Source organism: Rhipicephalus sanguineus, chromosome 3, assembly GCF_013339695.2.
Source record: "Rhipicephalus sanguineus isolate Rsan-2018 chromosome 3, BIME_Rsan_1.4, whole genome shotgun sequence".
NCBI classification, from domain to species: domain Eukaryota; kingdom Metazoa; phylum Arthropoda; class Arachnida; order Ixodida; family Ixodidae; genus Rhipicephalus; species Rhipicephalus sanguineus.
This window is the reverse complement of record NC_051178.1, coordinates 122,069,973-122,096,815: the sequence shown is the minus strand read 5'-3', so window position 1 is coordinate 122,096,815 and position 26,843 is coordinate 122,069,973. Positions and strand designations below refer to the sequence as shown.

At 47.4% G+C, this 26,843-nt stretch overlaps 1 protein-coding gene and 1 long non-coding RNA gene across 2 annotated transcripts in view; one reads left to right on the top strand and one right to left on the bottom strand.

Moving 5' to 3' along the window:
* Window positions 1-26,843, top strand: part of LOC119387046 (chloride channel protein 2-like) — a 95,911-nt gene that overhangs the window by 59,604 nt on the left and 9,464 nt on the right. The window contains 17 exon segments of the mRNA XM_037654346.2: window positions 6,436-6,567; window positions 7,682-7,810; window positions 9,190-9,323; window positions 12,413-12,490; window positions 15,462-15,540; window positions 16,711-16,836; window positions 19,702-19,746; window positions 19,749-19,785; window positions 19,890-19,991; window positions 21,061-21,145; window positions 22,698-22,917; window positions 23,836-23,946; window positions 25,005-25,097; window positions 25,331-25,335; window positions 26,170-26,285; window positions 26,413-26,491; window positions 26,493-26,550. Coding sequence (XP_037510274.1) covers window positions 6,436-6,567; window positions 7,682-7,810; window positions 9,190-9,323; window positions 12,413-12,490; window positions 15,462-15,540; window positions 16,711-16,836; window positions 19,702-19,746; window positions 19,749-19,785; window positions 19,890-19,991; window positions 21,061-21,145; window positions 22,698-22,917; window positions 23,836-23,946; window positions 25,005-25,097; window positions 25,331-25,335; window positions 26,170-26,285; window positions 26,413-26,491; window positions 26,493-26,550 — 1,629 coding nt within the window.
* LOC125757651 (uncharacterized) lies at window positions 10,228-24,556 on the bottom strand. The gene is made up of 2 exons (XR_007415389.1): window positions 24,524-24,556; window positions 10,228-10,409 (listed from the first exon to the last, which is right to left on the bottom strand). It is a non-coding gene; the product is annotated as an uncharacterized LOC125757651 (long non-coding RNA).

Sequence of the window (26,843 nt, the reverse complement as noted above, 5' to 3'; positions counted from 1 at the left end):
CGCTGACGAACGCTGACGTACCGATTCCGCCCAACAGCAATGTTCCACGGAAGGCCGTAACCAGAGTTTCCTATAGTAATATTCTATATAGGCTACTCTTCAGCACCACTTAACTCCCAAGGCGTTTCTGCATGGAGTTGCTGATTTGTTTTACATTGTTTCTTTATTATAATTGGCTTACATGACGGACGAGCGGGCACACAGCTTTATCTCTGGGTCGCCGTAGAAATGCTTACGCATTTAAACAAGTCATACGAGGTGCCAACGCGGTGTCATCGTATAGTGCGTACAGGACAACCAGTCATTTCGAGGCAGATCCGCCCGAGGCGGCGCCCAAGGTCGACTTGCCAATGCGTATATAGTGTGCCGCTTCAGATATATGCGGCCTTGCATATATGCGTGCGGTTGCACCTTGTTCGTGCCTTGCAGTGTGACGCGGGAAAAAAAATCACACGGCAGCGTCCTTGATCGGATGCATGCGTGCAACACTATACACATTCGCCGTTGAAGGGACGCCGTGCACCAGCACGCACTTGCTGGAGGGACGCGTTCTGTGTGTACGCAACAACGCCTTTCAGTGACAGCGATCGTCCTTGCCTCTTCTTTCCTCGGAAACGTACATAGAGGCAGTTAATCAAATGGCTTGGCAGTGCGACCGAGCTCGATGAACCTTTACAATAGCCCATGCGGTATAGAGAGCTGTGGCGTTAATTATAGGGAATTTTAGCCTAGGGCAGGCAAATCTTTGCGTTAGCATTTGTCACCACTGCGCATGCGTCGTACGCCACCCTCTTGCGGTCCCTCGTTAAGTGACGGAAATAGCACGCGTACGCAAGAACATTATCTTTCCGTGTGCTATTCTAATGCTGTCTAATCTCGAAGGAAGCTTTGCTGGGTCGGTCTTGCCTAAAACACGTTCTTCTGTGCGCTGAAAACGGCTTTTGTGACTCCGTAACTTGATCACTTTCAACGAAATAGCAATCGACATATTACGCCTAATTAATGAAAATGAGTTTCCCGTAACATTATTTGCTTGTGTGTACTGAATTAATGTTTCTCATTTACGCTTTGCCAGACGTCCGGACACCCCCACCCCCCCTTCTTCTCGTCTAAATAACATTGCGGCTACGCGCCTAACTGAGGCTATAGTATCCACACAACAGAGGAATGAACTATACTCGCGGACAACTTTTCTTGGCAATGAAGGGAAAGCTACGGGGGCGGAGCGTCTGCACATGTACTGCTACGCGAAGTAGTCCGGTTTGGCACGCGTCTCGTAACGCCGTGGAAAGTGATGGCTAGCGTTGCATTTCGACGCAAACGCTGCTTAGCGTCTAACGTACGGGTAAAAGGCGCGACTTTTTCACGCACGCAAAAACGCAAAGTGACAACATATAAAGTAAAAGAAATGCAAATATCTTGCTTGTGTGCGCTGCGTTCCGTCTGAAAAAGATGTATAAAATGAAGGACTATTTGATATATCTCACGCCGAAAATACGGACGCAATTGTGGGACTACATTCATTAGCGGTAGGATACGTGCAATGTGGCTCTGTAGCCTTCGCTTCATTGCCAAGAAAAGTTGTCCGCGAGTATAGCTGCTTTGGGCGGCGTGGTGGTTTATATGGAGAAAAGAAAATTCAGTAAAATTGCTCGAGGTGTATTCTTAGCGAACTTGAAACGATAGTTGTGGTGTAGTGGAAGCTTCAGCGGCACCTATCATTTACATCTACGTCATTTGCTCTTTTTACACGAGAGTTATCGGGGATAGACACACATAACGCGCAAAGACACAGAGGAAACAGGAAGGGAACAGACTAACAACTGCCACCTAGAGGGGCACCTAATACGGCTTTCAGCACCTCGAAGAGGCACTAATCAATCATTTTCATATCGACTTTATATCTGCCTCTAGCGCGCCTTTAACGCAACGCCTGCAGCGTCGGGACGCGTTGCGGCGTCGTCAGCGGGTGGCCCAACTCCGCGCTGTGTATACGAGGGGCCCGGCGGATCAAGTGGAACGCGAGGCGCCGGAGCGTGACGCGCGCTTGCGCGCGCGTGCACGGCTTGCGTTTCGCCGCCACCGGCGGAGAGGCAACACCGGTGGCCGCGTTTATTCGGGTTCGGTTTTAGGTGTAACCCTCCCCCCACACTTGCACGCACACACACGCGCGCACTCAGGGTGAGGGGAGCGCGGCAGTACAACGTAACGCGCGTTCGGGGTCGCGCGAAGCCGACGAAGCGTGATCCGCGGCGACCGTCGCGGCACTGCCTGCCGGTGCGACGATGTCGGCTCACGGACAAGCGCCGGTGTCGCCGGGGGGTTGCGGAGGCAGGGCATCCGGACGCGGTGCCTCTCCGGCGTCGACACCCTGACTGCTGGCGACAGAAGGCCTCCAAGTTAATTAGTGACAATCATGAATGTACTTGTTGACACCACAATGCATTTTACACAGAGAGAGAGAGAGAGAGAGACTGACAAATCTGCAGTCAGTTACCTCGATACTGCGAATGCGGATATAACGAATAATCGGTTATAACGAAGCAAACGAAGAATGGTCGTGCCATTTGCAGTGTGACTAACAAACGCTTATAACGAGTTTTCGGATAACGATTTCCGTGTCGACGCGACTTCATTATGATGAGGTTTGGCTGTATAGCGAAGAATTAAGACACGGCAGTTCGTCGTTTTCCTCGGTCCGTGTCTTAATTATTTGCACTGAATTTGTCAGCTACTATTTTCCATACCCCATCCCTATACAGAGCAGTATTCCAGCGGTTATATACAAGCAGGCAAAAGTATCTGTTTTTCCAATAAAGTCTCTCTCTCTCTCTCTCCAACTATAACCCAACAAGCTGTACTTCTGAAGAAAGAGAGTAATTGAGCAAAGAGAGAACAGTATAGTTTAGTAAAGCGCATGCAACAGACGCTGCGCCGTGCTTCCATATGGGCTGCATCAATTTGCGTCATCTTTTTATATAACGGCTATCATCATCGTTACCACCGAGCGCATGGAAGATGGTAGACAGAACGAGCGGACGCACTATACAGACGTTCCTTGCAAGGCAAAGAAAATTTGTTCCAAGCTGATTATATTTGTCATTTTAATTTAAACTATACATTAATGCTTCAGTAATGAGAAGTTATGCTTGGGTTCGTGATGCGTCCGGAACCCGTCTCTGGAGCTGCGTAACGCTGACGTTTAGCCAATAATCTCTCTCGTAATATTTTTCATCCTATACATAAAAACGCCTGTGCTCCTGTATGTCTTATGCTGTCATTGAATAATGAAAGTTATGGAGCGACAGCGAGAGGGGGGGGGGGGGGGGGGGGTTGCTAATGGGCTTTTTCGATATTTTTTCACTTGAATAAAGCAATGACAAACGTTATATATAAGATTGAATTCCGGCCACGGCGTCCGCATTTGGATGGAGGCGAAATGCTAAAGGCCCGTGTGCTTAGATTTATGTGCACGTTAAACAACCCCAGGGGGTCGAAATTTCCTGAGCCTTCCACTACGGCGTCTCTCATAATCATATCGTAATTTTGGGACGTAAACGCCCAGCAATTGTTATTACAAAACGTTGTGTATAGGTGATCAAACTATATAAAAGTTTGATCGTGTATATATAACAGTTATTTCTATTAGTATATGTGACAGTATACAACTATTATACAATCAGTCTATATAACAATTATTAATACTAAACGTTATATATACGCGATCAAAATTTTAAAAGTTTGATCGTTTATATATAACGTTTAGTAATAACAATTGCTGGGATTTTACGTCCCAAAACCACAATATGATTATGAGAGACGCCGTAGCGAAGGGCTCCGGAAATTTCGACCACCTGGAGTTCTTTAATGTGCGCCTAAATCTAAGTACACGGGCGTCTAGTATATCGCCTCCATCGAAATAGTAACTATAGTTACCTTATAAGATTACCCACCCCCACCCCACACACACACACACAAACGCGCGCGCGCGCGCGCACCAAATTAATCGCCCAGCCTACATCAAGCTTCAAAGGCTAGCTAACGAGGCCGGTCGGCGCGCGCACTCACGACTGCCACAATGGCCGGAACGAAGCGGCAACGCCAACAGCTAGCTGTCCCGCGCAGGCGGCCGTGGAATGCCGGTTTTTGTTCTCTTTTTTTATCTTGCTTGTTTCGTCACGGCGGCAACGTTGCGGCAGGATGCGCATTCCCTCGCCGTGCGCGCGCATTGTTTTTTCCGCTACAGGTGCATGCTGGTGCTCAGCGCGTCGTGAGTGAACATAGCAAGGTTGCTCTGCCGGCGAGAACGGCCCTATACTGTTTCGGAAGTCGCCAATTCTGATACGCTGTCAATAAACGTATCGAAGTTCCGTAATACCATTCCAAAGCGTTCCAGACAGCATTGAAAGAAATTCAGGGTAGCTCGAAAAAGAAGGGGGAAAAAAGAAAGAAAAGAAATCACCGCCCAAGCACTCCGTACAGATGGTCAACCAGCAAAGAGGAAACGCGCAGCCCCAGTGTTTATCGCGAAAGAGGTGCGTTCGTCACACTTTGCGTTTGGTGACGGTAGCTTAAACGATATTAAGAACACCTAAGTGATTTTATGGGTAGCGATTCCGGGTGCGGCGGGTATCATCCCTATCCGTATTTCCTGAAAAAAAAAAAAAAAAAAAAACCTGAATGGAGACTATGTGCATGCCACATTTTCCCACCTCCTAGCCATATAAAGAATTTGCTGTAGTAATTTGCAAAGTTGAACGGTATTGATCAAATTGGTGTCGTGTGTCTACGAAGTGGAGGAGCATCGCGTATACGACACGTCTGGGTCGTACACGGCGTTCCTTCACTTCGTAATATATTAATAACCTCGCGCATATTTGAATCGTTGCTTCAAAGCGCGTGCACGTGCTGATTCCTGACTTCGGGAAGCATTTAAAGAAAAGAATTAAAACTATTCCATCGCCATCGTCAACGGAACGCAGCGCGTGGGACAACCCGCTAAACATGTTGTTTGACGACTTCAGTTTAAAGCGCGCGTTTGTTTGAGCATTCCTCCAGAGTGAAGCGAAATGCTAGTGAACACTGTCACAAGAAGGTTCGGTTGGCAACCGAGATCCCATCTCCGTAGTAACTTTGCTTCCTTGGGCACTACTGCACAGAACTGTTTATTAAAAAAAAAAAAAAAGAACTGTTAACGTGTGTACAAATGTGTACACCACTACTGAAACGGCTATGGAACGTGGGTGTCATTGCAAGGACCTTTTTTCGGTCAGTTCCGTTCTATCCTCTCTCTCTATATCTCTCTTTTATCACCAACAAATCAAGGTTTGCTGATTCTGGGGATAATGCAGGCGGAACTACCGTCGGAACAATGGCGAACTACGAAAAAGAATTAATTGGAGTTGACTCGGTCCCATTTTTTTCCTGGGGCCCTACTTTTGACAAAAGACCTAAAAAATGTCTCATAGCATTCAGGAAGTGGAATTCCAGTATCCTTGTTGTCATTAAGGGTGAAAACGATATAGAACTGAGCATGCGATGTATGCGTAAGGCAGTTAACCGCTAGTTTCTTAGAATGACAGAATAAGTTACATATGGGATGAAAGGCGCGGGGCGCAATACAGAACATGACAGAGAGGCTCAAGTGTGTGATGAACTCGAAAAAAAATCACAGCATTCCACGGGGTGAATGATGATGAGTGGGGCGAAGCTCCGGAGGGGATCATCGGTAAACCGTGAAACTCTTCCGTGAAATTCGCCCAGTACATCATATAAAGAGTGTGAAACACCGTGTATATATTAAACATCAAACTTTTATTGTACTGTTGGTTTACGTGGTCCCTTCATTATCACCGCTTTGTGATCGGTGAAATGCAGGGAAAGTGTCCGCTCCCGAGCGAAAGAGAAAGCGCGCCAAGAGCGAGCGCCTTGTCTGCCTCCATCCGGCGACTCCGAGCGAAAGAGAAAGCGCGCCAAGAGACGCGCCTTTTACGATCGCAGGCATCCAATGACGTGCGCCATTCGCATTATACAAGCGCCATCTGTCATCTTTAAACAGCAACTCCAAGAAATACATGAAACGCCATCTAGTGAGCAATTCATTAAACTAGAGCACTAAGAAATACATGAAACGCCATCTAGTGAGCATACATACTACTATTACTACTACAGAGGAGGGAACGACCCACACCCTAAGGAGCTTCGCCCCTAAAACTTTTAAGTGTAAAATGGGGTCACCTTGCTCTAGACTGGTGTAAACGGGGAGATCGTTTCATGTCCTTCAGCGGACACGAAATAGGCTGCCGGTGATGATTATGAAGTCAAACTCAATCTAATGTATCATTTAATGTATAACACGAGCCAGATTTGGTAGCTTCGCTTTATGCTGACTGACCGTATGTGCCACTATACAACCATTCTGTCAATGTTCCGCAGACTTCTTGTCCAGCATCTGGAAACACACGTTCGCCCGCCTCGGCGAGGACTGGGTCTTCCTCATCCTCCTCGGCGTCATCTCGTCGCTCATCAGTTTCTCTATGGACTACGGCATATCCATGTTCCTCAAGAGTACGTTGTCCCGCTTCTTTCGCATCCCGCTTTACACGACAACCGCGCGGTGCATGCCGATGTAGGGAACGATATCGCTGAAAGTTGGCTTTACCAGGGCTGGCACGATTGGTGTAATGTTACCTTCTATAGTTACAGGGACACTAAAGTGAAACAATGAATCAGTTTAGATTGATAAATGATGCTCTCAAAACTCCATTGTCGTTCATTTCACCCTCGTATGCTCATTAACAGAAGAGAAAATCGAAGCCAGACCTTCATTTTTAAACTTCGCGCCGAAATCTCCGCACGTGACGTCACGGATTTCAATATGTTTTATTCGTATTTCGGCCACACTGGCTCAACGAACTTTTCTGAAACTTAGTATTCTAAGTCTCTGGACCCGTCAGAGGACAATGTACTTCGTATTTACCGATTAGGAATTACCTAGGCACTAGTAGACGCCGTCAAAATCTATGACGTATTCTAGCCACTGTACTATGACGAAACTTCAAGGTGGCATCGCCATCGGCATTTTCTTTTTGCGCGTTTTCTGGCTTACCAAGCGTCTTCTCGCGGCAAGCGTGGCAATTTTGGTAGTGTGAAAGACTATTTTGCTAATACGAGAAAACTCATGTGTCTTTTTAGTGTCCCTTTCTCCCTTTAACTTCCTATCCCTCTGTTATATGAGCAATTGGCAAAGTATATTTGATGTTTGTTTGTCTGCACTGACGTTTGATCCCGCTTGATCTCGAAGCTCATTTTGACTTTGCAATACGAGCCTAAACATGCGACGGTGCCGACACCAAGAATGAACGAAGTAAAGGAACAATCGACGCATTAGCTCTTGCACGGAAGCGCTTCTCGAAGTTGTGTTTCCATTCCTTTGTCGTAATGAATTCCCGCTGGTAGATCTTTCATTACGTCGATGGTATCTGTATTCTGCCAGCTCGAGCCCTGTAAAAAACTCAACATGTTACGTTTAGTTGAAATGAACTCGATATTGCTCGCAATCTTTATTGACATTTTTTTTTTGCTGCGTTTTTATTTCCGCAAGTGCGTGATATGAGCGACTTGTAAAATTTTAGAGGCTGCAGTGCATATATGTATGGCATATTGTTCTTTTTCTCCGCAGCAAGAAGATGGCTTCACAGAGATCTGACGGACAACTTAATATTGAAATACGTTGTTTGGGTCTTCTTCCCAGTATTATTAATATTATTCTCATCTGGATTTGCTCACACCGTAGCGCCGCAAGCAATAGGTACGTACGCAAAGCGAGGTTATATACTATATAGGGTGCATCATCTAAGCTATTGGATGTGCCCGTGATACCTGCTCAATCCCACGTTCCGCTCTCAAGCTGGAACGCTTACATAAAACGCAATAATGACATAGTCGAATCAAATATTTATTTCGACATGAACTGTCAGGGGAATCAGTTTAAAAACAAACACCACAGTCAACACTGCGAGTGACGCGACTGTGCCTCGTGTTCATAAAAATCACAGCACATCCACGGAGTGAATGATGATGAGTGGGGCGAAGCTCCGGAGGGAATCATCGGTAAACCGTGAAACTCTCCCGTGAAATTCGCCCAGTACATCATATAAAGAGTGTGAAACACCGTGTATATATTAAACATCAAACTCTTATTGTACTGTTGGTTTACGTGGTCCCTTCATTATCCCCGCTTTGCGATCGGTGAAATGCAGGGAAAGTGTCCGCTCCCGAGCGAAAGAGAAAGCGCGCCAAGAGCGAGCGCCTTGTCTGCCTCTATCCGGCGACTCCGAGCGAAAGAGAAAGCGCGCCAAGAGCGAGCGCCTTTTACGATCGCAGGCATCCAATGACATGCGCCATTCGCATTATACAAGCGCTATCTATCATCTTTAAACAGCAACTCTAAGAAATACATGAAACGCCATCTAGTGAACAATTAATTAAACTAGAGCTCTAAGAAATACATGAAACGCCATCTAGTGAGCAATTCATTAAACTAGAGCTGGCTACGTACATAGTACTACTACTACAGAGGAGGGAACGACCCACACCCTAAGGAGCTTCGCCCCTAAAAAGTGGGGCGTGCTTACATGGTACCCGTATGATACGCTGACGTAACATATAATATAGGACTTGGTGTCAGCCAATCAGTAATGAGCCTGCTGGGAGGTTTTATGAGGGAGAATGGCTCGATCGTTTCGTATACCGTGGAGCCTTTTGCGAAGCTTCCAATGACGCGCAGAGGACGATCAGGAGGGGTACAGCGGTGGAGCTTCTGGCTCTTCATTATAGTCGGCTGATGCGACATAACTTTCACTGCGTTGGATGGAGCGTCGAAGTATAGCTGTACAAACGAGCTTATACGAACGAGCTTATTCACTCATTTCCTTCTTCGCTGCTCTCTCACTCATCTTTTCAGTCCCCTTTTCCCATTGTGGCCAACCGGACATGTTTATAGTTAATAACCTCCCTGCATTCTTCCTCTTCTTCTTTTCTTTCTGCATCAGTTCAATGTAGAAAGGTGAAATTAATGAAGTAAGCTCTGAAGAAGCATTGCAAATGCGCGTGTGTTGAGCGGCTTGTTCGAATGTCCGCGGGAACGCCCTATAAGTGTGCGTGTACCGACAACGCATTGTGTCGCAGGCTCCGGCATTCCCGAGATGAAGACCATCCTCCGCGGAGTCGTACTTAAGGAGTACCTCACCTTCCGGGCCCTGGTGGCTAAGGTCATCGGCCTCACTTGTACCCTCGGGAGCGGACTGCCGCTCGGAAAAGAGGTGAGCCGCTTCAGTCGTGATACGGCATTGCCTCCGAGATCGCACGCCGCTGTCTGATCTGGGATACACGAAGGCACAACGACACGGATTTGATAAGCACGTATCTTGTATGTTCGTACAGTGGTGCCTGTGCGAAACGATTAAGAAATATATATTGACAAGCATAGGTGACCTGTTTGCGTTAGCCTCCATAGTGGGTCATAAATGCAAAGCTTTCGTCAGGGTAGCCCTGACGAGAATAAGCACTGGTTCGAAAAATTGTCTCCAGCGTCATGCCTTGTTTCTTCTGAAGCCTCCACCTCTTCCTGAAGTTCTGCTTTGTTTGGATTCAACGCAGAAAACATACTCATCACGTAAGTCGAATCTTAGTGAATGGTACCGCGGGCTTACGAGAACTACGTGAAAGAAGTAAATTTCGGTTTTATTTGCGCATCAGCTGATCCCAACTATAATACTCTGAATACGGCAGATCTTATTGTCGTTCACACCAAGCCGAATAGACCATTTTCATATGGATTCTCATATGGATGTTGTATGCGAAAAATGTGACGACGACGCGCTCCATTAAAGCGACGGATAAGTGCTAAACACATTTGTATTGTCGACAGTATTGCAAGCATAGGCGTGCGCAGGTTTGTCGTAGCGCCCCCCCCCCCCTCCCAATTATGTCAATGTATGGCGCTGTATGCCGCTTATAGCCGGCCTTTTACTGGTTGAGATATGAAAAGACGGCAGATTCGAGAATGTGAACGTAATTTGAAAATATCCATATTTGCACTTCCGGGTCCGACAACTGCTGTCGTGAATTTAAGTGCAATGACTGGGCGCTGTTAGCAGTGCGCATTAAGGCGCTAATTATTGAGTTCGGGTGTTGTTTTTTTTTCCCTTTTCGTTTCTAATAATAATATCTGGAGTTTAACGTCCCAAAACCACGATATGATTATGAGAGACGCCGTAGTGGAGGGCTCCGGAAATTTTGACCACCTGGGGTTCTTTAACGTGCACCTAAATCTAAGCACACGGGCCTCAAACATTTTCGCCTCCATCGAAAATGCAGCCGCCGCGGCCGGGATTCGATCCCGCGACCTTCGGGTCAGCAGCCGAGCGCCATAACCACTAGACCACCGTGGCGGGGCTCCTTTTCGTTTCTAATTAGCTACTTGCCTTCGTCTAATCGGTATCGAAGGGGACTCTATACTGCACTATATTTGCTGTTGAGCTCGTATGGGACTCATTAAACCGTATGAGTCGCGCCTGATTGCACACCTTCACAACTGCACTCTCCGCGTCGCAGCCAGTGCGTAACGCTACGGAAAGAAATTATGACGTAAGTATGGGCGATGGCGACGCGGACACTACGAGAATTTTGCGCGCTGGGCGGGATCTGCTCGAGCAGTAAATTGTTGACTTTGTGTTTTAAGCTTTTTAACACGAAAGTGTTTTATGCCGGGGTCCACCAAGACTTCAGTGACGTATTTCCGTCACGGAAATGACGTCGAAAAAATGTACACGATCAGATGGCATAGAAAAAAGTTCCGTCAACGGGCATCGAACCCACGACCGCTCGGTCCGCAGCAACAGATGCCGGGCGCGCTATCCACTGCGCCACGGTCACAGACTCTAGAGGCTTTACAAACGCGCCTTTTATATCTACCACTCTCCCGGTCGGCGCGGTGCTGTTGCCCTCTGGGAGCGCCAAAGCAAAGTAATTCGTCATTACTGTGGCCTCCGCGATTAGTACCTGCAACGCGTTACACGTTCGTCCCATTCGGCGCGTTTTCAATAGAAGTGCAATTTTGTCAATGCCTTAACACACCGCGAAGTGGCGACCTTATCCTAAGCGTCGTAAAAGCGTCGGCCTCGCTCTTAGCATCACGCTAATAAAACCAAAAATACCTCTGCGACGCGCGCCTGCCTCACCTGGCTGTAGCACCGCGTTCCCCGCATACGCGCTAGCCACGAGAAAAATTGCGGCCGGGCTAGGCCGGGCTACCGGGGCAGCACAACGCGCTTTGCGTTTCCCTCTAGTGCGGCCGTGGTGTAATCACATTTTAACACGCCGCAGGATGGCGACCAAGTTCTGCGTCCAATATGCGATTCTCTTCTGGCTATCACAACTCGTTCTCTGATTACGCTTTCACCGTTAACTACTACAGCTACCACAAGGGTTTGTTTAATCGTTGAACATGGCCGTTAGTCGTCGGCATGGAGATGTACCACCAAGCATCAAAGCGGGTGCATCCACGTTAAACGGTGCTATAGCTGCCAGACATCAATATAGATTGTGCAAACTCTCGTATATCAGTGTACAGTAAACATTCAGTTACTTCTATAAGGCCACATTTTACTTTCGTGTTATTCCGATTCCTATGACGGAGGGATCAACCATGTTTTTTCTTTCCTGAGCTATACACTATAGGTTTTTTCTTTCTTCTAAGCTGCCGTAGCAATCTTAAGTACACTAAGGCAACGAAATTAAATTTGTCACTGCCTGATAGATGTGCAGGACGTGCAGTGAAACTCGTGAATGAGAAGTAAATAGCATGAACGTTTGCCCTACGATAAAAAAAAAGGTGCAGCTTATGACATGCAGATCGTATGCATGGGCCATGAATATCATCGGCGGATGTTCTATACGCGTGAAACGCGCATACATTTTTATGACGTCACTCAACGCACGTGCTGTACTTGGAATGCCTGTTAAGGAAATCTGTGGGATGGAAATTATTTCGAAGCTCCCTCTTTCCCTGTGGCGCGAACCCATGAATTCATTTGTTACGAATTTCCGTAATCCAATTTAATCGTTGAATCCGCCATATTTGTGATGTATGAGGGAAATTAATTGCATGGCGCCAGTTGCTGTCGAAGGAAATCGTAGCCGATCATCCCTGCACCTTGGTTAGTTAGTTAGTTAGTTAGTTAGTTAGTTAGTTAGTTAGTTAGTTAGTTAGTTAGTTAGTTAGTTAGTTAGTTTGTTTGTTTGTTTGTTTGTTTGTTTGTTTGTTTGTTTGTTTGTTTGTCAGTGCAAGCGCAGCCTTGTTTTATAACTCGTAATTATTTCACGCCTAGTCACCCTCTTCTTCCCGCAGGGACCATTCGTGCACATATCGAGTATGATAGCCACGGTTCTCAGTCGCATCGTGGCTTCCTTCAAGGGCATCTACGAGGTGAGTAGTGCTCCAGTGTATTTTCTTCGCTTGCTTCATGGCCTTCGAGATTGGGCGATCTGGAGGTCCGGAGGCGGTAGTTCCCTGCAGGCATTCGCAGTAAGAAACGAGACGCGTGGCCAGTCACTCAGCTGTGACAAGTACGCCTGCCATCGCGCGCGAAGGAAACGCCTCTTTGTGGCAGATTTATGCAAAATACTAAATATACACTCAGGTTAGGTTACTGCGTAGAGCGCTAATGACACGAAAAGGTATATGGCGACAATTCTATAGCAAAAGTGACTTGAAAAATTAAGCGGACAAGACGTTTTGTTGACTCACGGGGTTAGCCACGTGTGAAAGCGAGGATAAATGATTTTCAAAGGAGCGTACTTATGCACAAAGCTTCATGCTTAGATTTAGGATCAAGTAGCTGATTGCGATGTACCATCCCTAGCTAAATATAAGACCGCTGGAAAGGTTAACGACTTCATCTTCGTCAGAAGAACTGTCGTACAGTATAGTTCAGGCGATGCAACAGTTTTTCAGTCTTGCAAGTAGCCGGCTAATCGCATCTCTTGCGGATTCATACGCGCCGCAACAAAAGAGAGAGAGTGAGAGATGACGAGGAAGGCCGGGAGGTTAACCAGATATTAGCATCCGGTTTGCTACCCTGCACTGGAGTGGGGAGTTAGGAGCAAGAAAGAGGGTGTTGAGAGACAAAAAAAAAAACGCACATACACTCAGGATAAAAAAAAAAAAGGCTGGTCGACATTTTCGTTTCAAGTGGAAACATCAAAAGATGGCGAGTCGCCCGAGCAGTTAAGATATATTTTGACGCCATGATGTGACGCCATGATGGGGTCACAAATTTTAACGATCTGTGACGTCATGAGACGTCATATGGTGCTGTCATCACGTGTTGATGATTTTTTGCATCACTCGTGCTGTTCCCGACGCCGACGGTGAACTTTCGCGTTTGATGAGGCATCTAAGGCATGTATTACGATAATAACTGGTATGACCGGCAGGAAAAAGTCTGTGCTTCCTTATCATCTGTGGAGAGTACTGACACGATTTTGAGACATCGCAAAAGGGGCATTTTACGTTTCCTTGGTATGCAGTGTTAACGCTGTCCACACGCCGGAGTCGGACAACGCGTGTAAAGTATTTTGCTTTGATTTTAAAGTTTCCGTCTCTTAGTATCTGCAAGCCAGCCTCACCGCAATGGACATTATCCGGACGAGTCAACACAGTTCCACTGAGTTTGCGAATTCTGCGTCCTGCTTGCAGCCTAAATCGCAGAAACCACTGTGGGGGCCGCAGGACGACAATTCACTAATCGTTTTTTACGTGCACCGCGAGCAGATGACAGATCTGCCGCTCGTACTTCGCGAGTTACTGTCTCCCCGTGACGTCACACTGCGAGGACATGTCACTGAGAAGCCGCCCCCTCGATAGCAAAACCGAAATGTTTTTTTTTTTTTTTAAAGTAGCGGTATTAAAAATATATTCGTTGCAGTCCCAGGCACCGCAATACTCTTTTAAGGGTTCTCGATACCACTGTTTTTATTTAGCGCAACAATTCGAAAATATTCAAAATTCGTGTCACTATTCCTTTAAGCCAAAGAGTAACACTTAGTTGCCCGTGCACACTTGGTTTGTACGACGCTTGTGGTGCTGCCATTGTGCTCCGAAACGACAACCCATTTTCGGCATCAGGTCGTCGCGCTATGCCCACTGAAAATAATCAGCAAAAGAGCAGTATGTCTAGTAAAATATCCCGTTCTGTTTTACTTACTCGCCCCCTTTTGGTTACATTAAGTTAAAGGGCATACGTTGATGGCGAAGTCCTTATCATTAGTGATGGACGGTTTTCACATATATAGAGACAGTATAAAAAACATTATGTCCAGGAGATAACCTGAGCGGTTGCGCAGGTTATACTTAATAGCATGGTTGTATTCGCCGATAAGCCACGTCGTTGTTATTCGTCAATTTTAAGGAAACGCATATGATGTATTATCGGCACCTCATCGGTGCTTCTGTTTGGCTCCATGCATGTTAAAAAAAAAGGAGAACTGAAACGAGGCAATCTAGGCGGGTCGTTTGTGAAACGCGGGGGTGTAGTAGATTCCGTCCTCTGGAATCACATTTCGCATAGTATCGAAGCCGAAAATATTTTTCCCGCCTTATATTAGAAGTTTTCGTTCGATGCCTATATAATATAGAACTTACAGCATGTTTTGTTGTTTTTTAAGATCGTTCTTGCTTCATATTTCGTTGTGAATCACGGACCTTATATACGAGCCAAGATGACAATAGGTTTCTACAAGGAAATGTGGGTTCTTTGAAGTATTGGTGTCGTGAAATATGGATGAGAGGGCGACACTCCGAACTTGCGTGCGTAAAATCAGTCCGTTGCTGCGGTCTCTTCCGTCACTGATGGCGTAGGACATAAGCGACAGGCGACATCTGCAGCACAGCCAGCCGACTTTTACGTAAATATGTAGCGAATCTATCTATGTCTCGGCCCGTGGTGTCGGCATACAGAGAGCGTTCTCGCGGCTGCTTCGTTACTAGGCGATTGTCTAAGTGATTAATATGTAGAAAGAAACTTCGGAGCGTGCATCTTCATCACTCACATTTCGCTTTCTTCGTTTTAAGAGAAGTTCGTGAAACCGCAGCTAAACACAAATCCATCCTTTGGTATAATATTAACGTCCCCCCAATGCACCTTTAGTGAATTTTTGACTGATGCCTTCTGTTGACCTACTTCGCACTTTCTTCTTTTTTTTTTTTTTTTCGTTTGAATTGAGGCATGACGGTATACCTTGTGTTGATTTTTACTCTTTTTCACTTTGGTTTTGTTTATTTTGAAGTTATATTTCCGTTCACACACTCTTTTGTTTGTTTTTTTCCCCTTCCTTGTTTCTTGCATGTGATCCCCATATCCCCCGTTGTCTTCCCTTCCCACCCCGATCGTCCTCAGAACGAGTCCCGGGCTAGCGAGATGCTCGCCGCAGCCTGTGCCGTGGGCGTCGCCTGCACCTTCGCGGCTCCGCTGGGCGGTATGGCACTATCCGATGTGAATCTATCGAACCCTTTTGATTCTGAGTTACCCCAGGGGCTGTGTTTGTCGACCTCTCGGGTTAAGTTCGTCCGCGCTTGACGCTGAGCATCGCAATTCTTCGCTGAAGCTAGCGCACAGCTTGTCGCGTGACGCTGAGGGAATCGCGATGCTTCACCCAATCCGCCTTTTTCATTTTCCTGGGCTGCCCTTTGCCCTTTTGGTAGAGTTTTGGTAGGGATCGGGGCAGGCGGTATTGCCAGAACGAAAGCCTCCGAGATTAAGGGGTGTTTCGCGACATTTCCGCTAGGGTAAGGGCGCATGCGCCGTGGTATCGTGAAAGAGGCGGATTGCTGCTCGCGTACCTCGTCAACGAAGGCCTTGTAGTCGGGAACCGTGACGGGAAATAAACTTAAGAAGACCAACGAAAGTTCATACGGGTTGCAGTGTCGCCAACCATTTGTTCGCGAGTATTCCTGCGTATCCCTAGTTAAGGGAGTCGTAAGATATCCTGTACTGTCACTTTACTGCACCGAACATAAGCTACACAACGAGCAACCTAACAGAGTCGACAACAAGAATTCACGGAACGAAAATTGCTTTAAAATTCGTGGCGCGGTTTTCACTGACATGTTAGTGAGACATCATTGAGGTGTTAGCGAGAGAAACAATTAAGAGCGTCCGAATTAAGAGCGACCACTGGAATTAATTAGCCTACCCACTCGCACTTAGACCTTAAGATTATGCTCAGAGCTCAGGCTGGGATTAAGTATAGACCCAACAGCAGTAGTTTACGGGACGTTGGTTCCACAACAAATGCGAATTTCTTGATACTTCTAACCTATAGCTGGTGACACTATAGGTTGCAATAGCACCTACAGGTTGGAACATTTATTCAGAGGTTATGCTACGAGACAAAGCGAGAATAGAGCTTTCTCTAACATCTTGCGTCCCTGCAAACTTTTGCTGTAGGGTGTACATCACTTGAGGTTCTAGACACAGCTCCGAATGCATGAGCTTTGGAAACGTATGCGCATTGGCCGGGAAATTTTTGGCAGAGAATGTGTTTATGGTGTTGAATTTGCAATGGTCTACTGTCCCTGTGTTTTCATTTTATTTCTATTCCCTTGTTTCTGTCACATTCACCTGAAAAACTAACAAAATCCTGCAGGAGTGCTGTTTAGCATCGAGGTAACCTCGGTGTTCTTCGCGGTGCGCAACTATTGGCGCGGTTTCTTCGCCGCCGCCTGTGGCGCTCTCGTCTGGCAACTGCTTGGAGTCTGGCTCAAGGAGCAAGGTGAGCATACAAACTTACTCAATGCGCACTGTGTTGTAAGACAAGCTGTTGCCGACGAGCTATGAAAGCCTCATAAACGTGCGCTCTTGGTCTGATGGTCAGTATGTGCCTCGAGAACAAAAAAAAAAAGCGCACTGCTTGAGGAAGACACGGACAGTGGCACTGACTTACAACTAAGTGTTCATTCTTTCGAGTTTCTTTTTTGTTTCCTTGTGGAGCGGATACGCGACATAGTACTACTTGCTGCTTGTTCCAGCGTTGTCCGTATTTTCCTCACTTCCTATTCATTGCGCTGATTTTTCCTGCTCGACAGAATCCTCAGTTTGGATGCAGTGCTTTGACAAAATGGCTTGTATTTTTTTATGTCGAAACCCCTGCCGCCCCCTAAAAGATGCCTACGGGCCTTGCTGACCTGTTGCCGATTTCTGGGTGGTGGATTATATATGCCCGTTACTCTGGCTCAGTTATTTCTATAAGGGAAGTGTCATGCAGAAATGTTCGTGTAATATAACCATTGCTTGCATATCGAAGAACCCCGGATAGTAAAGGTTTACCTTTTTGCCACGCATGCCACGTTACCGAAACTGCGTAACGCAACGTTCGACTAAAGCGCGTGGCGGTCAGGGCACTCTTCTCACTCGCCTATTGCAAAGGTTGGTCTGTTTCGTAACGAAGCATTTCGCATCCACCGCTGTGCAAACGTAGTCTTGTCGGCGGCCTGCGCCCGGTGCGTCCGTTCTGAATAGCTGAATGGGTGACACTCGCGCTCGCCATTTCAGGTGTGCAAATGAGAAGGAGCTGACGAGGCTCATTCTTTCGTTTGTCCTTTACTCCGTCCGAGTTGCGCTAAAACGCTTAATCGTCGTGGAGAAAAATGAATTTTTTCTTTTCCTCTAACATGGTTTTGCGCTGCCTCCGGGATCGAAGACTTTGACCATGCGGTGATGTCATCACGTGACGTCACATTAGGCGTCGTCACAGTGACTTCATGGTCACTCGATAATGCGACGTCGCCACATGAGGAGGATTTTTTTTTTTTTACATCACTCGTGTTGACACCGATGCCGACTGTCAGTTTTTGCGTTTGATGAGGCATGTGCCTGCCGTGGTGGTCTAGTGGGTATGGTACTCGACTGCTGGTCGCGGGATCGAATCCCGGTCGCGGCGTCCGCATTTCGATGGAGCCGAAATGCTAGAGGACCGTGTACTTAGATTTAGGGGCACGTTACGAAACCCCAGGTAGTCGAAATTTCCGGAGCCCTCCACTACGGCGTCCCTCATGATCATATCGTGGTTTTGGGATATAAAATCCCAACAATTATTATTGTTGTTGAGGCATCTTAGGCTTTCGCCTTAAAATACAAGAACAAAAATGCAGTATTGCGGTATTGCCGTCGCAGCTAAAAGAACTCCGCTACCAAGCCGCTGTTGTGTGCACTGTTACATGCAGCCGAACGGCTTCACCCACCGCGACCTTATCCGAGCGTGACGTTGTAGTATCGCGTTCTCGCGTCAGCAGCACGTATCTGGCTGCGCGTGACGGCGACCCTGCTGCGAGATGCGTGCTGCTAAAACCGGCCGTGCGCAGTGTTCCGGGGCGCGTAACGGAAATCCGAACCGTCTCTCGCTGACGCGTGTCTTCTTTTCTTTCTCTTAATTTCATGCCGTCGTGCAGCTAGCGCAGCGCGTTGTTGTTTGACACGCGGTTTGTTTGACAGTGGCAAGCGTGGGCGCTTGTTAGAGTTTCCGACAAATATGGTACATGCGCAGCGGGATAGGCTTGTCCCATTGTCGATGTCAACAAAGCGGCGCGGCCGGCGTCCTTCCGCCGCTATATATTTCCTGCTGCAAAGTGTGCGAAGCATGCAACGACTTTACTTTAGCTTCGCATTCCATAAAGACGGGTTGAATTGACCAATGCCTGAATGAGCCAGCCATAACTGCCGCATTCGCGCAGGTGGTTCACTCACTTACGTAATATATTGCAGTTGATCCATCCGTGACCATTTGACATAGAATAATACTGACCTCAACTAGCACAGGACAGGGATGATTGAGGAAGTATGGGAGAGGCCCTTGACCTGCAGCGGGCGTAATCAGGCTTATGATGGTGGTGATGAATACTACATGCGTTGGTCGGAAATGAATGGCGAGTCCGAATCACGCAGTTTGCGAATTGATTGACAAACTCCTGTTAAAAGGTCACAGTTTATCCGCAAGGGCGAAGCAATGAATCCGATAGCAGCAAATTGGAATGTCCACGAAGTAATTCTAGCAGCTAACTGCCTCCGCAGCCGACCTGGCGTAACACAACAAAACGCTGGCGTAAGGAAACGTGGCCGCTGCCGCGAGCGGTGAGAACACCCGTGCAAAGGTTTGAGCTTTCTGCTAATCCCTCTCAAGATAGGGCGCGCGCGACCACGCCCGGCCATTCACAGTACGCAATTTCTGCCGAAGCCAGCAGTTAATGGTAGGGGTCTGTGAGCAGCTGGTTGCTAAGTGTAACAGCACAGGCAACTTTAAGATCAAAGGCTGATCGCTGGCTGTCTAGTGGTCGACGGATGACCGTGAGACGAAGAAGCAAATAAAACAGAATCGTTACTGCATCGTATTTTACTTGACCAGTGTATGCTTAATTTCGTGCACCAACTGTTACTAACGGCTATATCGTAAAAAAAAAAACTCTTTTGTGGATACGCGCCCTTTATACGACGTCGTTTCGTGTTCGCGTATATACGCCACACTTTGAACGTAAACTTTGCAGGCATGTTTCCTTTACATTACCTTAATATAAGAGCAGAATTTTCTATTCTCAGATGTATGTGAATATAGACGCTGATAGCACATTCTCAATTTGCCTTTCAGATACGATAACGGCAGTGTTCAGGACAAACTTTCGAATGGACTTTCCTTTGATCTCATCGAACTAGTCGTTTACGCTGTGATGGGGTAAGTCTTGACCGACCACGTGTGTCAATTTATCGCCACTCGCGGGCATTAGTCACGCGAGATTTTCTCATTGTAATTTTTTTTTACCCCACCGCTCTCTGCAGGGCCGCCTGTGGAGTGTTGGGTGCCACGTTCGTCTACATGCACAAGAGGGTTGTACTGTTCAACCGAAAACACAAGCGCATGAGCGCATTCCTGCAGAGAAAGTACGTATGCACGCAGACCCGAATGATCACACCTCGTACGCGTTAGAGTGCGCCACTCTTTCCTGAACAATGCGACCATCAGTCAACAGCCGACCGCGGTGCCGTGCTACGTATGCGGTACACGTTTACCACGTCAGATCGCCTGCCCTGATATTGAGCGTGCAGTCGCCCAAATCTCTAACTAGCGTGCGCGAGCGGCAATTTTTTCTTTGTGTCTTCGCCATATGACTGAATTAAGTTCCAAAAAGGGTGAGGGCAAGTGCATGCCCACAAAGCACATGCGCACAAAACATTTTCTTGCAACTTCGTTCCATCATATGGCGCGCTGGCTCACAGAAAAGTCGCCGCTGCGCACGCTACAAAAAAAAAAAAAAAAAGATTTGGGCGGTTCTACGTGAGCGTGCACAATAAAACATGTCAATGAAACAGTTGCTTCTTACTGTGCAAAAGGTGACGACGCAACTCAAGTCCCGTACTTTAAGCTTGTTCGCCTTGCCTTGCGTCATTACCTTTTGCACTATAATCGTGCAACTAGTGCAGGGCGCCATGGACGAAATTAGGTGATAAGGGGCCGAATTCACGAAGCTTATTTGTCATTCGTAAGCACCGTTTACCGTTGACATGCTGTTTTCAGTAATATCTCCGACGTAATAATTGGCTGGGATCTGCTGTTATAGCCCAGCTTTGTGGCGCGCGCACGTGTGTGTGTGTGTGTGCGTGTGTGTGCGTGTGTGGCTGATTGACGTTAAGCGCATGTCTGTAATGACAGCGAAATTGCTCAGCCGGCGGTCAACCGGACACCGTGTGACGGGCTATACGTATATCGATGGTCGTCGCACTCTAAGTTCCGAGTATTTGGCGGCTTCCGAGATACGCCTACATAAGACAGCTTTATCGTTTTTATTGCGAAGCAACCGTTGTGCTGCAGTGGTAAGTATATATTGTGAAGAATATTCGCGCTTGTTTCTGCGTAGCGCAAATGCGCATGCGCATAACTTTCTTTTTTACGTTTCATCTAACGTATCAGCGCAATATAACGGCTATGTTTCTCTTTGTTTTTCTTTTCCAGTCGGTTTTTGTACCCGCTGATTATTACTGTGTTCATATCATCGGCCACGTTCCCAGAGGGCCTCGGACAGTTTATGGCTGCAGAGGTGAGACTCCGCTATAGAAGTGTGTTTTCGAAGAGAGAATGTCAGTGCAGTGGAGTGGGGGGGAGGGGTGCGTATGCATGTGTAAAGAGAAAGTTGTATGGGTGTCCAAATGATCGCAGGCTGAATCCTGCATGGACATTCAGTAGTGGGCGGCTTGGTCCACTAATCTGTACTGTACCGAATGTCTTTTAGGTGGGCTACATGCAGAGGCCCATACTCTATATGTCGGTCATATAACTCTTGTGGTGTAGGAGTCCGGCTAGGTCTTAATAATATGCAAATTAACTGCTTTATAATCTCTACCAATCCTCTGTTGGACCATACGTTTAACGTCTAGTAACATCTGGTCATATAATAATAAAAGAAAGTCTTCTTTTTTTTTTTTTTTTCTTAAAACAGGTTTCGCTGCAATTGCTTGAGGTTACCGACTCGGGTGGCGCTTTCCAGCATGTTGCGAGCAGAGGGGCACGGCACGCACGAACGTTACATTGTACTCGCTTCCGAGTTATCTCAGCGCTACCACTGTCACTTTTTGGTGTCAGCACCCGATCTTTGTGAGGAAGCCTCTTCGACAAAGGTCCAGAGACGCTGTGGCACTAATATACAGAGTCATTACTTCCCTACATGCATGCGCAGAAGTGCAATTGCAGGCATGTATGTAGAGCACCCTGTGGCTCATTTTTTTTTTCTAAAGCCCGGGAACCGCTCGCTCTAGACTGCGCTTGCACCAACTGGATCCAACCGGTTAGCGAGAGCTATTTGCCTGTAATGCATGCGCTTGCGTGCGGGTTGACCCCGTGCTGCATATGCATAAAGGATATCGCTCAACGCGGCCCGCTGCACGGCGTTACTCCGCAGTGATGCGGTTAGCAGGAAGGTTTGGAAAGTTGTACAAGTTAAGGGCGTCGCATATCGAATTAGAAATTGAAAAGCTCACTCCGTTCCAGCGCAAGAGGGAAACGAAGGACGCAGGGTGATCGTGGGGTCCTCGATGAAAACGTCGTCGTAATAGTGTGAAAGCGGCATGATATTCGTTGCTTTTTTGCCAGGTTATTGGTCATTTTTCTTATTGCTTCGTGGTAGAGAGAAGCATCCGCGTTTTCGAGGTGAAACTTTGTCCCGCAAACATCAGTCGCCATCTTGTCATAGCGCTCTCTCTGATGACATTGTGTTGTACTCCTGCAGTCTATAACTCACGTGCGTGCACGTATACATATATCTTCTGCGTTCTTTGATAAGGCGGTACGCTTTCGTAATGTAGGGAGCACGAATACAACAGCTGAAACGCAGGTAACCGGTGCAGCCCACGTTGCGAAAGCGAAAACTATGGCTGCTTATATAAAATGAACGGAGTTTCTTAATGTGGATTTGCGCGTCACCTGCGTGTATAAATACCTAGCTCAACAATTTCAAAATTGACAGCCGGAGACGTAGCGCCCGCGTAGACCACGTATGTATCTATCTGTCCTCCTGTCATATTCGTGCATCAGTGTGCATGCCTACATACTTTCTTCAAGATCCTCAGTAAAGGTAGAGAGGATTGCTCGCGCAGCTGACGACGCACGAGGCGGTGCACGACCTGTTCTCGAACTTCACGTGGACCTCGAGCGAGCTGGGCGTGGACGAGCACATGGTGGTCAACCACTGGGGCACCACCAAGGGCCGCGTCTTCCTCACGCTCAGCCTATTCATCTTCATGAACCTGTGGATGACCGCGCTGGCCGCCACCATACCCGTACCGCTGGGCCTCTTCATACCCGTCTTCAAGATGGGTGAGGAGTACGGCTTCTTTGCATCCGCTTGCACGTATGATTAGTTTCTGCTGCTGCCATAATTGACGTGTACCATGTCACCTAATCGACGAACAAAAAAAAAATGGATGTGAGAGTAATCCGTAGTTATGAACCGCAGCACAAAAATTCACACTTATGCATTCTAAGACAACTCGAAAGCGAAAGCCGTGTTCATTTTCTTCTCACTCAACTGTATTGACCCCCTTCCCCCCACCTCCCCCCTTCTCGAAAGCTTTCTGCACCTTACGTGATTTAGCACCGCCTCCAGGATCGCAGGCACTGCAAGCTTTCTGCACCTCACTGGGTTTTGCAGTGCCTCCGGGATCGGCCCACCTTTGACTAAACGACGACGTCATGTTACGTCACAGTGACTTCATGATGACGACACAAATTTTTGGCAATCTGTGACGTCATAACGTGATAATTTTTTTGCTTAATTCGTGTTGATACCGCCGACGGTCAATTTTCGTGTGAAACTGGCGCCTCTGATGATGTATAGTTGGAAGAAGTACACGCAAATGAACTGGTAAGCAAGGACGTTGCGTGAGTTGGGGGCGGAAAACGCTTGCGTCTTTCTGAGGAAAGGTTAGCGTTCGTGTTTTTCCTTTGCGGGCATCAGGCACACGTGCCTGCCGTGTCACGTCAGTACGTTGTAATCATGCGCGTCGATTTCCCGGGAATATTTCTTTGACATGGCATCGGTTAGGCCGTATTGTTACTTTATAGCTCGCTCCGATACGTTTCATTCCTCGGTATTCTTCCGTTAGTATACCCTAAGTTAGCTGAAATTAAGAGATTTGATTCAAGGGTTTGACAACTGCGTTTCGTGTTTATGCTCACCCATGTAAACCGTCGAACTCGTGTAAAATTGCGGCGCGTTTGCACGGTTCGTTTCAGGCGCCGCTTTCGGCAGGCTCGTCGGCGAAACGATGGCCGTCCTTTTTCCGGAAGGGATACGCATGGGCGACAACATCAACAAGGTCATTCCTGGCGGCTATGCCGTGGCAGGTAAGCATCACTGTGCACCTGATACGGAAAGCTTACAACTGGCCGAAGCAATTAGCGTTCGCCGAGCCAGCGCAGAAGCAGTACGATAGTGTATAGCATACAGACCTTTCGCTTCCGATTATGGACTGTTTGACGGGCGCTTGGAAGCCGAATTCTAGAATAGTGCTATTCCTTATATTGTCACGTGGTCGTGACGTTGGCGAAGGCAGCAGTCGGCGTGTTCAAGACTAAACTTTCTTTAGTTTGCCCAACCTCTGTCCGGAAAATGAAAATACAAGGTAGCACAAGCAATTCACGCTGTATACACTGATAGCGGCAAACAGGGCGTCGGCCGTCGGTAATCTGATCTGTGGTTAGGCGCCTCGGCATTTATACACGTGGCATAATAATAATAATATCTGGGGTTTAACGTCCCAAATCCACGATATGATTATGAGGGACGCCATAGTGGAGGGCTCCGGAAATTTCAACCACCTGGGGTTCTTTAACGTGCGCCTAAATCTAAGTACACGGGCCTCAAACATTTTCGCCTGCATCGCAAAATGCAGCCGCCGCGGTCGGGATTCGATCCCGCGACCTTCGGGTCAGCAGTCGAGCGCCATAACCACTACAGGCCACCGTGGCGGGTCTACATGTGGCATCGGACATTCGAGCCTTATCGGTGGTGGCCGCGCTAGTTCCAGAATAAACACAACTGTTCGCGTTCGCGAGCTCAAGCCTATCGGAATATTCTAAAATAATCTTGAAGCTAAGACATTCGGGCGCGGTTTGCGAAAGGCAGTGGCTGTACGTGTAACGGACCGGTTACATAGAAATACAAAAAGGAGTGCGCGTAAGAATATGGTGTTCAGCTCGCAGATTAAATGTGTATGTGTTTTCTTCGAAGATGTGCATACGTGCGCTAGCGTATGCAGACGCGGTGGTAATGAGAAAACACTGTATATACGCGCCTGGTTTCTGCGTCGTCGTTGACTCGCCAGTAACTCTTGTTTGGTTTCACCTGCAGCCACGGGCTTTATCTCGTCTTTGACGCGTTCTCGTTCTGTTCGCTCTAACAGGTGCAGCAGCCATGGCCGGAGCCGCAACGCGCACCATATCGACCGCTGTCATTGCGTTCGAGATGACGGGACAGATGTCGCACATCCTTCCCTGTTATGGTCAGTTTACAAACCTCTTCTGCCTCGCGGTTTGTGCTGTTGTTCTGTACGTTGGGAATCCTGAAGACCTATTGCCGTTGGTACGCCTAGCGCGTGCAACCGCAATAACTCGGCTGGCGCTTTCTCTTCGTCCTCTTCTTCATCTTACGATTGACTACGAATAAAGAATGATCTTTCTTTTTCTTTTTTTTTGATTTTGGTGACGTACACTCGAGGAATGAAGATAGTTATAGTACATTTTTCCTGTATCGCCTGGCAATTTGGCGGATAGTAAGGCGTGTGGCCAGCACAACCATTGAGGTTGACGTGATGGATCTGCAATTTAGGAGTTTTTTCAGAGCGTGCGCCTTCTGAAGAAAACGAAAGAGAAGCAGAGAACAGATAAACGGAAGAGAAAGGAAAGAAAGAAGCAGAGAAATAGAAAGAAATTGACTTAGAGAGAAGGAAACAGGCAGGAACAGAGAGAGCTAGGAACTTGCTAATTAAGGCCATGCTAATTAAGGTCATGCTAATTATGCTGATGGTAATTAAGAACTTGCTAATAATCTAGGTCGGCCACGAGCTCCGCTGTTAGTTCAGCCTTGCATGACTATTGCAAGCTCCCCCACTTTTTCTTTCTTCTTTTTTTCCCGGGTACAGCTCATTACGTACCTTTATTTATGAATAGACCGTGAATTGGCACTGACGATGACTGTGAACGTGCTAGATAAAGCATTTCTGACTTTCCTGATATTGAGTGCTGGTGCTGCCATCAGAGGGAACGCTCGACTCCCGCTGCACATAACTGGCTATATGCCGATCGAGAGTTTTTTTTTTTCTTTTTTTGGCTGCAGCAAATCCTTAAATTACACATTTACACCTGTATAATTAGGATGACGATCGCATGCGCGCAGCAGTGCATTGAATTATCTTTAAAGTACTTTTGGCATGGCGCTTCTTGGTGCACGTGAACTAATCAATAAGCTTGGTAGATGTCACATTATAAACGCACTGCCGCAAAGCGCACTTCGATCGCGATGCTCATCCTATTGCGCCGTATTAAGACCGACTTCCCGTTCCATTTCAGATAGCGGTGCTGATCGCGAATGCCGTGTCCCAGATGCTTCAACCTTCAGTGTACGACTTGATCATCAAGCTGAAGAAGTTACCGTACCTGCCGCCTATCTTGTCCACGTCTTCCGAGTGAGTTTCGTTGGTCGCGCACACGCAGCTAACGCGGCACGGATTCTGTATAGAATAGCGATGTCGCATGCGTATGCGCTTGTTTTCTCATTTCCGTCTTTTATTCCTCTTGGTCGCATTGAAACAGGGCTCACAGCATCTACGTGGAGGACATTATGGTGCGCGACATAATCTTCATCTGGCAGGGGGCCACCTACAAGGACCTCAAAGCATCTGCTGCGCACCAACAAGCGCCTCAACTGCTTTCCCCTTGTCGAGTCGCCCGGTGAGTCGGCGGCGTTCTTTGTGTAGTTCAGTTCTAGGCACGCGCTCCAACTCGCGCGTGCTTCACGCCGATATAGTATACCGTACGTGATGCGTACTGGCGACTATAGCCGGCGTAAGGTGTTCTTTTAAGCGAAAGCTATCGTGACTCACGCATTTAGGTGGCGGCATCGTACGCGAAAAACCCGGCGCCGGCGGTCGTACAGAAATACGCCCCTCGAAGGTGCGCCGGCCACGTGCTTACTTGTATCCGTTGTTTTCCAGTAAGTGATGCTATCTTGTCGGCAGTCAGCC